Source organism: Meles meles, chromosome 5 (genome assembly GCF_922984935.1).
Source record: "Meles meles chromosome 5, mMelMel3.1 paternal haplotype, whole genome shotgun sequence".
In the NCBI taxonomy this organism is placed as follows: Eukaryota; Metazoa; Chordata; class Mammalia; order Carnivora; family Mustelidae; genus Meles; species Meles meles.
In genome coordinates, this window is record NC_060070.1 from 67615578 (window position 1) to 67631377 (window position 15800).

The following is a 15800-nucleotide window of genomic DNA, read 5'->3' on the forward strand; positions in this document are numbered from 1 at the left end:
ATGAAGACCTGATTCCTCGTTAGGGAATAAAATAATTTACTATAGTTTTCCATCCATTCTGTTTACTTTCCTCTTTCTTTGCATCACAGTCAAGGGGCTTAAAAATAAAGCTCTACCACTGCAGTAATTTAACAACTAGCTTCAAATTTTAATGCTTCTTTTTTTTAAATGTATGTTTTTAGGCTTGCCGTATCCCAAATAAGCACCTCTTCTCACTAAATACAGGAGAACGAGGATGTTTTTGTCTTGCTTTCTCTCATAATGGAAGAATATTAGCAGCAGCCTGTGCCAGCCGAGATGGATATCCAATTATCTGTGAGTAATAATCCTATCTATTTAATGGGATCGAAGTCTATCTGGAAGACATTTGTTTTTTTTTAATTCATTGAAATCTTGAGTAACCCCCAGTTTTTTAATAATTATTTCACAGCTTTCTATAAAATCTGTGTTCAGAAGTAGAATGAGAATAATCAAATGAAGGGTGGTAAGTTTATTTGTGAAACTTGCAAGAGGATTTTTGTAAGCATTTTCTTATCTTAAATATGGAAATTTAGAAACGTGATGGGATTAATAAATCCCATGAGGAATTCTAGCCCATGTGGTCAGTAGATAGAAGTGATAGTTTAAATTATGAAAGCCGTCAAATTTCATATGCACTAGAAAGTAACAGCTCAGGACAGGAGTACCTAGAGGACGATTTCTCAGTAGTAAGGAAGGCAGCAAAGAGACCAAAAACCCACTTTCAAATTGCCTTTAAAAAATACAGAAAACCATGTTAAAAAGAAAAATTTCTGTAGCTTTAAGTGAGCATTCTCTACTCTTCTAAATTGAGAGACATTACTTTCCCTAATTTCTTACATAATAATGAAAACCAGCTTCCTCAGCAGGAAGTTGCCTGTTCTTTAGTACTAGGTGGTATTAAATTTCCCTCAGCCTCACACAGTTTATTTCAGATGATTTATTCTTTTCAGCAAGGACTCATAATTGCTTGGCTAGCATTTATTAAATAAATACTCCTCCTCATGAAATAATGTTAGCTTTAAAAAACAAAATTACTTGTGCAATTTGATTATGACTGTGCTATTTTAAAAATTCACCAAAACCAATGCATGGAGGAAAAAAGATTCTTAGGATATCTACTCCAGAGAATTAATAGTGATTTCTTTTTTGGGTAGTGAAAAAATTATTTTCATTCTGATTTATATTTTAGCATTTCAGTGATAAATATGTGTTACTTTATTCTCAAAGAAATCATTCAGAATGCTATATAAATTTAGGCAAACTTATTGCTTAAGCCTCCAAAGCACAGAAGAATTTTTGTCTTTAGTTTCTGTTTGTTTGGCTATGATGTGTCTACTTGGAATTCCTTTAGCTTGTTGGATATGTAGATTACTGTTTTGCACAAAATGGGGAAGTTTTCAGTCTTTATTTCTTCAAATTGTTCTTCTCCTTTCTATTTTTTCTCTTCTGAGACTGTCATCATCTCATTATGATACACCTGGTGGTGTCCCACAAGTCCCTGCAGCTTTATTCATTTTTCTTCATTGCTTTTCCTTCTGTTCCTCAGATTGCATAATCTCAAATGACCTGTCTTCAAGTTGATTCTTCTGCCAGCTCAGATCTGTTAGTGAACCTCTTTAGTGAATTGCTTATTTCCATTATTATACTTTTCAACTCTAGTTTTTTTGTTTTTTTAATAATTTCTGTCTCTTTATTGATACTGTTGTTTTAGCAAGAAATTATTCTCACGCCTTAATTCTTTAGACATGGTTTTCTTTATATCTTTGAACATATTTATAAGAGTGGATTTAAATAAAGTTTTGTCCAGAGCAATGTCTTGGCTTCTTCATGGACAGTTTCTGTGGACTCCCTTGTTTTCTGTGGGTGGCTCTACTGGATTGTTTTGGTTTTTTCTTGTTTCCATATTACATGTGTGACAGGTCTGGAAATCAGATTCCTCTCCTTCCCCTCCTCTGCACCTACCTGCCCAGGTTTTGTTGTTGCTGAAGTCTCTGCTCACTTAGCTTGGTGGTCAGCTATGGTAGAGATTTTTAAATGCTTTGAGTGAGTAGATCGCCCAGGCTTTACCCAGTGGGTATGTGTGTGTGGGTGTGTATGTGTGTTGGGATGCGTTCTTAACACTTTTCCGCAGGCAGTTGCAGCTCTGCCTTACTTCACTTTCAGATCAGTCAGAGGGAGAGAGGGCTTCTAGTCTTTTGTTCACATACATATGTCCTGCTGGGTTCCCAGGAATTTGTTGGATCTTTTCAAAGTCCTTTGTGGACATCTCATTCCCAGTTTTTTCCTTTTACATATTTTTGCTCAGCCTCTCCTTGGCCACTCTCCTTAGCTTCAGTTGGCATCACTGCCTCAGCCAGCTGTGCCACTGATTATTTCAGCATGCACCCTGGGGTTAGGGCTTTTCACCCAGAGCAGGCTCTGAGCTAAGCCAAGGAAAGCCAAGCCCTGGGAATGGAGCTTTTTAGTGGTAAGTATTGGGAGTAGGGTTTGGGGGGAGCTTCTTATATTTTCTGGCCCATCCCATGGCTACTAGGCTGCTGGCTTTAAGTTGTGAGACTGTTGGTTTCTAAAGCTACTCTGCAGCTTAGGAGAGGGGAATGGGACCATGGGAAGTTAAAATGCCACAAAGCTCATGTTCTTACCAAGATTAAGCTGTTTTTCTTGAATAAATGCTCCTCAGGTTGTTGCAAGCCTTTGTTTAACTTCTAGAGTTCAGAAAAAGTTAATTTGGATAATTTTTGCATTTATCAGGGAGAAGATATTCTGAGGTCCTTCTTTGCTATTCCAGAAGTACTTCTGTGCTGCTTAGTATTTTAAAGGGCATTTGGTTTTACCACTAGGTGGAAGTAGAGGCTTGCAAACTTTGTTGTTCTCAAGTCACTTTTTCAAAGCTTTCATTGTGAACCTAACTTAGAGCAATACTGAAATGTCTTGTTTATCAGATTAGGTCTCTGTTAATTCTCTTATTATATCATTTTAGTATTGGAATTTTTTTTCAAACAAGGGCTGCCTGGGTGGCTCACCTGGTTAAGCATCTTCCTTCAGTTCAGGTTGTGATTCCAGGGTTCTGACAGGATTGGGACCCCTGCTCAGCAGAGAGTCTGCTTCTCCCTCTCCCTTTGCCCCTTCCCTCGGCTGGCGCTCATTCTCACTTTCTCAAACAAACAAACAAACAAACAAATATATAAATAAAATCTTTTTTTAAAAAAGAATTCTTTTCTAATAGTAGCACAGTTTAAATTTCTTCTTTAAATAATTAAAATTTGGCTGGAATTAGTTGATTTTCAGGTAAAGTAATATCTTATTCATGAAAACCCAAATTATAGAATCTTTGAAGTGAATTAAAATTTAAGTGTTATCTATTATTTGATTAATAAATTGTGAAAGATTATTAGGAAAATTGCTTTGAGGAGATAGAGTAATTGTAGCATGCTATAAAACTTTTTATGCGTAAATTCTTGTGTCTGGAGGAAATGAAAAACTACTTTTTTTTTTTTTTTAAAGATTTTATTTATTCATTTGACAGAGAGAGATACACCCAGAGAGAGAGAGAGAATGAGCAGAGGGCAAAAGCAGGCTCCTCACTGAGGCAGGAGACTGACATGGGGAAAAACTACTTTTAAGTAGACTTTGAGATTTTTTTACGCTGAAAATATCTTTGACGATGGTATTCTTAGAGACTATGTGCAAATTATTATAAGCTATATGTTTGTATGTTACTGGATTAAGGACTCTCTGGCTGGAAACCTACTAATTTTTGAATATTTTCTGTAGTATATGAAATTCCTTCTGGGCGTTCCATGAGAGAATTGTGTGGCCACCTCAATATCATTTATGATCTTTGCTGGTCCCATGATGATCGCTATATCCTTACTGCATCATCTGATGGCACTGCCAGGTCAGTATACTTGAGAAGTACTTAATGTGTATGTTGTTGGCCATCAAGGAAAGTGAAGAAAATATAAAGGGATATAGCTATTCTTGGGCTTAAGTAATATTTTGCTTATCAAGGGACTGTCATAGAGATGCATCATATAGACTGATTAGATCAATAGTAGTGGGAAAGCTTTTTCCTAAAGATGTTTTTATTAAATATATCTTTTTTATGTAATACATAATGCTTCTAGTTCCCAGTGTCCTTAAATGATCATTATGTACGCTATTTGATTAATACTCTGCACTGTTTGACATAAGGTAAACAGTTGATATTTTCCTAGAATATAAGCTCTTAATGGCAGAGCTTCTGTTTTCCCTGTTAGCTGTGGGCAGGGGCCAGGCCACAGTGATGCACAGTGCATGGTAGACAGCAAGGAATGGAAACCTTGTCTAAGACAAAATAGCATAAGGGGAAGAAGTTATAACTGTTCATTTATATGGAAAAATTTTTGAGCATTCTCAGACCCAAAAATAACTTCTCTTGGAGTTTTCTGATACCTTGGGACACATCTTTCTTTAAGAGGGGCACAAAATAAATTGAAATAAAGCATAGATGCTCACAGATACAGTTCAGACCTGTGGCAGCTTGACGTTGAGATGCTGAGTGTAGTTTCCGGGGACAAGTATCACAGTGCCCCTCTCGCTGCTGGGGCTGCACTCTCCCTGTGGAAGGGCTCACGGCTGAACAAGTGCTGACCCTGATTTTGGATTTTCTCCTTTTTTCATTAAAATAAAAATCCTCTTCACATTCTTCTGGTTAGTGAAAACAGGTACTGACTTAGGTCTTAGGTAAAAGCAAAGTGGTGTAAGGCAGCCTTTGAAAAGCAGGGGATACCTGCATGTAAGTGAATATGTGCCTTATATTTTAAGAGTTTTATAGATTTTCAGTATTTGCATTTTTCAGAATGTCAGTTATAAAATAATTTAATCCCTCCCAACTTAATACGTATCATAAAATTTTTTAAATCTACTTTGTAAAATTTCATTGACACTGTTCTAGCTGCTTGTTCTACCTTGTGTGCTTTCTAAATGTATTATTAGGCAATTTTTCAAGATGCTTTATATTATATATATGTTATTTAATTTGATTCCAACAAATGTAGGTGGATACACATAAATCTTTATTATCTCTGTACACCGGGAAGCTGACATTTAGAGCAGTTTGGTATGCCTTCTGACTTCACTCTTATTTAATTCTCTTTTCTGCATTTTAATACACTTTTTAATAGACACTTCTAGTGTCTGAGTCTCTTCTATTATTCTTATCAGCTTCCTTTTTAATATAAAATGTCTAATTGATTAAGATATTATCAGGACTGTTGAGTTTCTGTTTAAATGCAAAAGGTGGTAATTGGTGAGACTTAATTTCCTTCCATGTGTAGCTAAGCACCTGCTGTTGGTCCCTCTTAATAGGATCCTTTGGAACCCTGGTCTGCTTGTTGTCTCAACACAGCCATTCTGTCCAATGTCAGATTATACTAGAGAAAAATTCATAACCTTGGAAAGTTCTGATTGTGCATTTGTAAGTCTTAAAATCACCTGAGCTGTCATCGCAGCCAAGCAAGCTTTTTCCTTATCTTTATTCAGCTATCTTTTCTTATTCCTCTGGCAGCACATCCAAGCCTTGCAGCACTTCAAGTTCTCGACCCTGAGTCACATCTTCCTCCTTTCATTAGCTGACTGCCTTCAGCTTCCAGTGAATTATGCCAGACATGAACTTCCTATATCTCCCTCTGGTTTCCCACCCAGTATCTATAAATGTACCCATCTTTATCTCTGTCCACTGCTCTAAACAAAGATGTGTGGGTAAGGACACCTTTCAGGCCACTCTTTGACATGTGTTGTTTTTTTTTTTTAATTTAATTTAATTTAATTTAAAAAAATTTTTATAAATATGTAATGTATTTTTATCCCCAGGGGTACAGGTCTGTGAATCGCCAGGTTTACACACTTAACAACACTCACCATAGCACATACCCTCCCCAATGTCCATAACCCCACCCCCTTCTCCAATACCCCTCTCCCCCCTCAGTTTGTTTTTACAAGATTAAGAGTCTCTACTACGGTTTTTGGCATGTGCTTTTAATCTCAGCCCTTCAATCTACAATCCTACCTCTCTTGTCTCTTCAGTATCATCCTCTCTATTGATTTTGTCCTCTCATCTTAAAAATATGCTCAAATTTCCTTAAGAAATCTTTCTTTCCGTTCTTCCTCCTTTCCAGACCACCACATTATTTTTTCTCTACAACATCAAGAACGTTCTACACAGGTCTTTAGCTCAACTCAGTGAATCTAGCTTTCACTGCCCCCCCCCCCCCGCGCCGCGCCCCCCCCCCCCCCCCCCCCCCGCTAGATCAACCTTCTTTAAGAGGTCAGCAGTCTCTTGCTGATTTTCAGATCCAGTGGCCAGTTTGGGTCCTTACCCTATCTGCTTTCATGGAAGTGATTAATTATTGACTAGTTTTAAAATAGTTTCAATTAAATGGTTTCTTTAACAGCCTCTTCTGTTTGTTTTTTATGACTGTCCAGTTCTTGTTCCCTGTCACTTGTTCCTCTTCGAAGCTCTGCCTGTTGTCTGTAGATGTTTATTCCCAGAATCCTCCTACTTGAGCATCTTCCTTGGTTTTCTGTGCTTATCCTTGTCTCTCTCATTTTCCCAAGTTTTCAGTCTCACTTCTATGGGCTGACTTCTAGCGCCCACTTTTTTTCTGAGTTTCACTTTCTGTTACTCTGTCTGGACTGCCAGTGGTACCTTGGATCTAAAGCCAGACTTGATGATATCACCAGACTGCTTTACTCATTTGTTCTCTTGTGGATTTTTTTAATGGCATCCAGCCTGACTCCCAAGCCAGGAGTCCAGAATAGCACTCATTTCTTTTTTTCTTCCCACCGTTCCTTCCCATATCTAAGCATTACCACAGATCTGTCAGTTTACCCTCCTAAAATCTTCACCATTCCATCACACACTTTCTATCCTCACTGCTGTTACCTTCATTCAGGCCCTTGCTATCTCTAGCTTAAACTGTTGGTGCTAAACTTTCTCACTGTTCAGTCTCTCGTTCCCCCATCTTTTCACAACCACACTTCATATTGCCCTGATCTTCAGAAGTCTTTGATTCCCACCACCCTTTTGAAAATGTTCCAGCTCCTTAGCATGGCATAACAGGCATGTTTCTCATTGACCCTACATCCTTCTCCTGTGTACTTGCCATGTACTCTTGGCGTCACCCACACAGTCTTTTAAAATGCTCTTAGTATCTTCCTCTCCATGTCTCCTCTTCCGGTGCTTAAATGTCCCTTTCCTAGCCTTCCTGCCCAACTTAGTCACTCAGCAACCGTTTAAGTGCCTTTTGTGATGGTTCATAGTCATTGTTTAAAACCCAGCTTAGATTTAACCATTTCTTGTAGTTTTCTTGTTTTTTTCCAGCATATTTTTTGTATATACACAATATAGTATAAAGTATACTTTTTTCTTTATGTAGCTTTGTTACTGATGGAGGGTGGTTTACATCATAAAAATACTTATTGTGTAGGATTAACTGAAGAAAAACATTGTGGCTAGAACCAAAAAGAGTGAGGTTTTTTAAAGAAGTAGGGACTACTTAAAATGAATAAGCTAAAGTCAAAGGAAGAGAATTAGAGTTGCTAATGTTCCGAGAGGCAGAGGCATGAATTTCTGGCTGTCTTCTTGTCTTCCTGGTTAGTGTTAGTGACTCCTGAGTTATTGCTTCCCACTGGTTAGCTCTTTGCCATGTAGGGTTAACCAAAATCTTCTTTAGTTATCTTCAGTACAAATCTGTATTTTTCTCTAACCAACAGCTCCTCATATAATCAGACTTTTCCCACATGTAATGGCTCCCATTTAGGTGCATATGTCCCCATGTTGTCATCATATGTCATCATACATACTGTTGTAACTGTATGGTTTTTTCTTTCCTAATTGTAATAATTTTTTGTGTGCTCATCTAGTCTTCACAGATTTGTGTATTTCCTTGTTCTCTGTGATCAGCTGTTTTTTCCCCAAACTCATTAATACATTTCTGTTGTCCTTGGACTCAACCTTTTCTTGCTTGACTAAAGCCATCATTGATTCCAATTAGGTCTTCACATAAAAGGCTTCATTTTTATTGTAAATTACTGTATCTCTTTTAATTGAGCTGCTTTTAAGATATGATTATTTCATTTCTGCCTGTTACATAGTATTTCACATAATACTGCTAAGATTTTTAAGCAAACAGCTGAAATTTTTATCTTTTAAACAATCTTCTTTTAACAGTCTTAATCACATTTTAGTTATTTTTTTCTTTTAGTAAGTATTGTATTTCTTGTAGCATATATTCATTGAAAGTATTACTATGGTAAAAATGTTTATGCAGTGACACACGTGTTTTATTTTCACTTGAAAACATGTTCTTTCACTTCCTTCATTATTAGTTTGGATTCTTAGTAATTGTAGGTCATATCCTTATTTGAAGCAGCTGCTGAGAAGACTCAGAATGTTATTCTTGAATGGCAGCTGTATTTTTTTCTTTCATCGATAATTTTGAAAAGGACTTAATTTGCTTTAGTTCTTAGATCATGATTAAAAGAAGGAACTATAAATCTCCCTATTAAAAATAAATCTATTTTTCTAACAATTTAGTCAAACTGTTTAAAAATCCAGTGTTCCACACTCATTTAGTACCTTTCTGTTGCTAGATTTTTGCCTATTTTTACACACTGACTAGAACTGCAGAGTATTTAAGTTTTAACCCTTAGGGTTTAATCTTTTTTGTCAGGACTGTAGCAGTGACAGTAATATTACTTTTTAAAAATTATCATAATTTAGAGGAAGACATATTAAAACTGTTAAACATAAATTGATCATTTAATGTAAGGTAGCCTGTTTTCTATCAAAATGTCATAGTTAATCTTATTTTAGTCAGGTATCAAACAGTAATTTCAATATGGCTTTTAAGACTGTGAGATCACAGTCACTTTCTAGGCTTGGAAATTATAAATACAGAGTTAATGGACTAGCTTATTCTCCAAACCTCTACTAGGGAGCACTTTACAAAAGCAATATTACACAACCTAAATGGAGAATAATTCAAGCTCTCCCTATATTTTATTTTTTGTATGTAATGTACTAAATGCAGTATTTTACCAACTATTCCATGTGTGTTTAATCAATGTCAAAAATGGTTGCTTAAAAAATCCAAATATAATTTTTCATTTTACAGTATAGATTAAAATTAGTAGACAAATTAACCATTATGCTTGATAATAACTAAGAAATAGCTTTGTCAAAATGTAAAGAACCCTAGCCATAAAATACTTGATCACATTATTTTTGATTATTATAAAATGTAGTTTGCCTTTGGTTATTGTCATTGCTTACTTAAGTTCCATTGGCCGTGTTGGTTTTTGGAAAAAGTTTTAGAAACTTCTGCCTTTCAGAAGCAACATATAACTTTTTATCCTTTTCCAGGATATGGAAAAATGAAATAAATAATACCAATACTTTCAGAGTTTTACCTCATCCTTCTTTTGTTTACACGGCTAAATTCCATCCTGCTGTAAAAGAAGTGGTGGTTACAGGGTGCTATGATTCTGTGATACGGATATGGAAGGTTGATATGAAAGGGGATCCTGCCATATTGATTCGACAGTTTGACATGCACAGAAGTTTCATCAACTCTCTCTGTTTTGATATTGAAGGTATGTCAAAATATATTCCAGGGGCCCTGGGTGACTCAGCGGGTTAAAGCCTCTGCCTTTGGCTCAGGTCATGATCCCAGGGTCCTGGGATCGAGCCCCACTTCGGGCTCTCTGCTCGGTGGGGAGTCTGCTTCCTCCTCTCTCTGCCTGCCTCTCTGCCTACTTGTGATCTCTGTCAAATAAATAAATAAAATCTTTGAAAAAAATATATATATATTCCAAATGAAGGCTAGTTGCATGAAGAATTTTTAAAAATAATTTTTGTTCATTAAGATAATATTTTTAAGCTTGAGAGGGATTTTGTGTATTGACGATTATACATTTTTAAATTTATGTGTATTTTACAGATCATATGATAGACCTGGGCACAGATTTGGCAGTCAGGGAGTTTTGTTTGTAATTTATTTTATTTTCAATTTTTTTATTTTTTTAAAGATTTTATTTATGTATTTGACAGATAGAGATCACAAGTAGGCAGAGAGGCAGGCAGAGAGAGAGAGAGGAGGAAACAGGCTTCTCTCTGAGCAGAGAGCCCGATGCGGGGCTCAATCCCAGGACCCTGGGATCGTGACCTGAGCTGAAGGCAGAGGCTTTAACCCACTGAGCCACCCAGGCGCCCCTTTGTTTGTAATTTTAAAGTCACTAAATTCTGGGGGCACCTGAGTGGCTCAGTCCGTTAAGCATCCAGCTCTTGGTTTCAGCTCAGGTCATGATCTCAGGGTTATGACATTGAGCCCCATGTTGGGCTCTGCACCAGCATGGAGCCTGCTTGTGCTTCTCCCTCTGCTCCTTCCCCTGCACGTGCTCTCTCTCTTTCTCTAATAATGAAATCTTTTTAAAAAAAATCATTTAGGGCGCCTGGGTGGCTCAGTGGGTTAAGCCGCTGCCTTCGGCTCAGGTCATGATCTCAGGGTCCTGGGATCGAGTCCCACATCGGGCTTTCTGCTCAGCAGGGAGCCTGCTTCTCTCTCTCTGCCTGCCTCTCTGCCTACTTGTGATCTCTCTCTGTCAAATGAATAAATAAGAAATCTTAAAAAATAAATAAATAAAAGGTTAATCTTTAAAAAAAAATCATTTAAGTCATTAAATTCTTAAATATTTAGATTCAACTAATCTTTGCTGTAACAACCAGTCATATACCAAATTTCATAAATATACTTCATTGGATTAGTAATTATCCCCTCAGTAGGCTTCTTTCTTTCTTTTTTCAGTAGGTTTCTTTTAAGTGGCTTTTGAGTTAAAGGGTTAAAATGAGGAAGAAGAGGGAAATACCAAAAGAATATTAGATAGATAGCAGGGGAAACCTGTATGTACACTCTGTACTGAGTACATTGTGCACTGAATACCTCTGCATTCAGCTCACATTTAATAGGTATGCATTATATAGTTGTCTGAATGTATCTTAAGAAACATTCTGTTGTTGGAAGTGCGTAGGATGTTTCCAGCTTTCTCCTACCATGAACGTGATTTCTCTGAATAATATAGATACACATGTACATATGTGTATATACAAAAGTTTGTTGCACTGTTTTATAATTATTTTCTTAACATAAATTCCTAGAGCTGAGGTTGCTGAGTCAAACATTTCTGGAGTCCTTGCTTTATGCTGTAATGTTTTAAGTGTGGCTATGTAGACTATAGCTATAATTAATTAGTATAGCATCCAGATCAAAATGATAGTACTGCCAATATATTCAGTCTAACTACAAGGATGATAAGAAATTGGAACACATTAAGGAAAAGTCACCAGGGATAGAAAGGTGTCTGCAAACTTTGTCATAGTAGAAGTAGCTCAGATTATAAAAGACATGAATTTCTTCAAATACTTGACTAAGATATGCATATGTGAAACAAAAAGAAATCGGTTTGTATTGCTCCAGTATGTAGAGATGGGACCAGAGCTACCAAAGACGGATATTCTTTGTTCTGAATTGGAAAGAACATTCTAGTATCTAGAGCAGTTCATCAGTTGAATAGCTCCTTTGTAAAAAACCAAGTTCCCAGTTACTAAACAACCGTCTGTTTATGATGGTGTGGAAGATAATCCTGAGTGAGTATACAGTGAGTTTGATAGTCTCTGAGGTCCCATTCAACTATAAAATGGTTTAACTCTAAGAATGTATGTTAAACTGGAACACCTGTCATTTATCGCTTTATTCATTCCCTATTGTTTATTGAGTTTCTACTGGTCTCAGGCATTTTGCTAACAGTATATATTAGGATATAGGTGTTTTTTTCAGGAGTATAGAACAGATCATATAGGTTAATAAAGGTGAGCATATAGATAACATACTGGATAATTCAGAAGTAATTCAGAAGAATGAAGAATTCATTTAAAAATAATTGGGATTTGATTATGATTTGTATTTGGGGTTTTTTTTTAGCTTTTTTTTTCTTTTTACTAAAATACTGTTTAATAGCCCTTTTATTCTTTGTTATACTGGAATGTGTTTTCCCAATTTCATTTTGTTTCTACCTGGTGTAGCATTCACAAGTGAGTAATTTTATTTTTTTTAAATAGGTCATCACATGTATTCAGGAGATTGCACAGGGGTGATTGTTGTTTGGAATACCTATGTCAAAGTCAATGATGTGCAACATTCAGTGCGCCACTGGAGTGTAAATAAGGTATAAAATCATATTTAATACATAAGATTTAATTTTACAAATTAGAAAAAACTTGAACCACATGACTTTAGAAATAAGATATCAGGACATTCTTTCTCTCTTCTCAAAAAAATTAAGTTTTTCTCAGGCCCTACAAAGTCAGTTATCATTGATTAATTATCTAGTCTGCCTGATGGCTAATTGATGATATAGCAACTTAGTGAAAATTTGCATTTTGCCCAAACTTTACTTTCTTATCTTTGAACCCTAATTTGTGATATGGCTTCACTGATCCATTACTGGAATTATGCTGAAATGAGGCCTATATTACCATCTATAAGTAATAACTTGTATTTTCTGCTAGTCATTTTGTTTTTTTGACCCCCATAACATCACTCTAAAAACAGTGTGTTCAATGTTTTGCTAACAGTGTTATCTTTTACAATTATGTAATCAAAAGTATGTAATTATGACTAGGGTCTCTCATTTACTCACAATAATTGTTTTCACTTGAGTTTTGCCAAGTAGGCAGAAACAAGTGATCTTTCATTTTTGGAATAGAATGTTTTTAAGGTACCTGGTGTATTAAGCAATTTTATTGGTGCATATTCAGTATTTTTAATTAAAAGTATAAAATAAATTTTTATTTATTTATTTATTTTAAATTTTATTTATTTATTTGACAGAGAGAGAGATCACAAGTAGGCAGAGAGGCAGGCAGAGAGAGTGAGAGGGAAGCAGGCTCCCTGCCGAGCAGAGAGCCCGATGCGGGACTCGATCCCAGGACCCTGAGATCATGACCTGAGCCGAAGGCAGCGGCTTAAACCACTGAGCCACCCAGGCGCCCTAAAATAAATTTTTAAACCCGAGTTTGTTTTATATAAGTTGATACAGTTTGTCTTATATGCTATACTTTTGTTCTTCAGTGTTTTGTTCTTCTATTATAACAGTTGTCCTCATTTGAAAAAAAGACACTCTAAGTGAAAAAGAATTTTTATGAACTTTAGTTAAATCTGTTGAATCTATCAGATCTATTTTAAAAACTTTATTTTTATCATTTTCATCTAGTCTATAGAATTAATGATTGATGGCTTGGGATTCATGTGATAGCCTAATTTTACACACTTTAAAAAGAACTTTCTAATTACTTATATACCTAAGGGATTGACAAGTTTCCAAAGGCATCTTTTCCAATAAGTTGAGTGTACAGTGCAGAGTCTACTATTTATGTTTAAAAAATCATGTTTCTTTATCTCAGTGTAATAATTAAAAGGCTATAAAATAATTAAAATTTACCTTCAAAATCTAAAGGCTGGTAGTTGCTCGAGATAGTCCGAAATAAAAAGTTAGAAAATGAGCTGGAGGATCTTTTGGTAGCTAATGCCCTAGGACAAACTGTAGATTTCTTAACTGGTTCTCTTTAGCCATCAGTGTGAGAAATGCTAAATTATACTCATCTGTCCCTTAAGATGACATGTCCATGTGCTGTGGCACACACTCTGTGGTACAGAGCATGAGCATTGAAACTAGGGCTTTTTTTTTTTTTTTTTGAGTATGAATATAAGGAAAAAATATAGAAGAGATCATTAACAGATACTACAAATGCTAAATCTGGTGGCACTTTTGTCGAATTCATGCCTAACACTGAACTTGTTAGACAGTTTTGTGTGTTTTTTTTATTTTGCACTCTTGAATCTGTGTAAGTCTTGCTTAGACCCCCAGCAGTGCATCCCCACCCCCAGATTGTTGTGGTTCAGTCACTGCACCCCCATCTGTGCTGTCAGTATTTGACTTCTGTAGCAGCTAACAGCAGGCCTTCCTGTGGGCAGTGCAGTGGTGGGGCTTAACTGCTGAGACTGGGATTGTAGCAGTTTGTCCCCCACCTCTGCTGGTGCCAAAACATCTCCGAGGAGGAGACCCTCTGGAGGAGGAGACAAAATATACTAGTGGGTCCTTGAAAGAGGAGAAGGCTAATTGAGAATTCTGCCTGAGGCTTAAAGCAGACTTGCTTTGGCATCTCTGGACTCTGTCTAAGCAGTTTTGCATTTACAGGTTTTTTTCTTTTTTCTAGCAATCCACTCAAGAAGGACCTTCGGTAATTTTTCCTATGTAAGGCTCATCCAGGCAAATTTTCCTTCAGTATGTAGGTCTTTCTTGACATCATTTGTCAGACACCTCCTATAGCTACCTTAAGTAACTACCAAAAAAAAAAAAAAAAAAAAAATTCCTAGAGTCTCAGGTGCACTTAAGATTCAACTCCACCTGTGACCCACCGCTGTGGCCTAGGAAGGCATGGCTGCTGGAGCTGTAATGGCCATTAATACTGATTTACTGATTTACAAGAGGTGCTGGAGAATACCCTCATGCACTATGGCCTAGCACGTGTAGTTTGCCGAGCTGTCGAAGTCTTAGACAAGGGCCAAAGCCCATCTTTGTGTCCTTGAATCCAACTCTGATGAGGTGTATGTCAAGGTGGTGGAGGCCCCTTATGCTGAACACCAAACCAACCTAATTAAGGTTGATGACAACAAGAAGCTAGGGCACTGGGTAGGCCCTCTGGGAAACTGACTGGGGGGAAACCCCATCAAGTCATTGGTTGCAATTGTGTGGGCGTTAAGGAATGTGGCAAAGTCTCAGGCCAAGGATGTCATTGACAAGGATGAATATTTCAAATGAAAGAAATGAACAAATAAAAAATTTGATTCTTGGGGCGCCTGGGTGGCTCAGTGGGTTAAATCCTCTGCCTTTAGCTCAGGTCATGATCCCAGGGTCCAGGGATCCAGCCCCACATTGTCTCTCTGCTCAGCAGGGAGCCTGCTCCCCCTACCCCCCCACCCCACCTCTCTGCCTACTTGTGATCTCCGTCTGTCAAATAAATAAAATCTTAAAAAAAAAAAAAGAACCACAAACCTTAAAATTACAATCTAAATGAAGTGATCTTGGAATATGATGCCAGTCACATACCTTTTTTAGGACAAAGTACAAGTAAGTGCATGAAGAAGTAATCTCAGACTGAAATAGAACTTGAAAGTTAATTCTATACTAACTCTTGAAGTCATAAAAATTAGAAACTTTTCTTATATGATGGTAAGCAAAAAAATACAAAGTTAGAAGTTGTGTTTTAGAAAGTGCTTATTTGGGAATACACCACAAAAATGCCAATTAAATGTAGCTATATGTGTGTGTGTGTGTGTGTGTGTGTGTGTGTGTGTACACACACACACACTATCAGCTTTATTTTTAACCTATAACTGAAGTTACTGGGATTCCTTTTGCTAACAATTTTAAAGGATCCTTTAAATGTGCAGTCAAAAATGACTTAAATTAATTTTGTGCTCTAAAACGGGCTTCATATTAGACAAACTATACAGTGATAATATTTCATAATCTTTTTTAATCATTTTAGGAAATTAAAGAGAGTGAGTTTAAGGGGATTCCCATAAGTTATTTGGAGATTCATCCCAATGGAAAACGATTGTTAATCCATACCAAGGACAGTACTTTGAGAATTATGGATCTCCGAATGTAAGTATATT

General features: G+C 36.6%; 1 protein-coding gene and 1 pseudogene across 10 annotated transcripts in view; both read left to right on the top strand.

Annotated features, from left to right (window-relative positions):
• AHI1 (Abelson helper integration site 1) overlaps positions 1-15800 on the top strand; it is a 208754-nt gene that overhangs the window by 37408 nt on the left and 155546 nt on the right. For all 10 annotated transcript variants that reach the window (XR_006818426.1, XR_006818427.1, XM_046006414.1 and 7 more), the window contains exons 11-15: positions 183-315; positions 3796-3919; positions 9428-9657; positions 12179-12285; positions 15671-15789. Coding sequence is in view for 8 of the 10 variants with exons in the window: in XM_046006414.1 (XP_045862370.1) it covers positions 183-315; positions 3796-3919; positions 9428-9657; positions 12179-12285; positions 15671-15789 (713 nt within the window). In the remaining 2 variants the exon portion in view is untranslated. The remainder of the gene's footprint in view (positions 1-182; positions 316-3795; positions 3920-9427; positions 9658-12178; positions 12286-15670; positions 15790-15800) is intronic.
• On the top strand, positions 14548-14949 carry LOC123942473 (annotated as a pseudogene).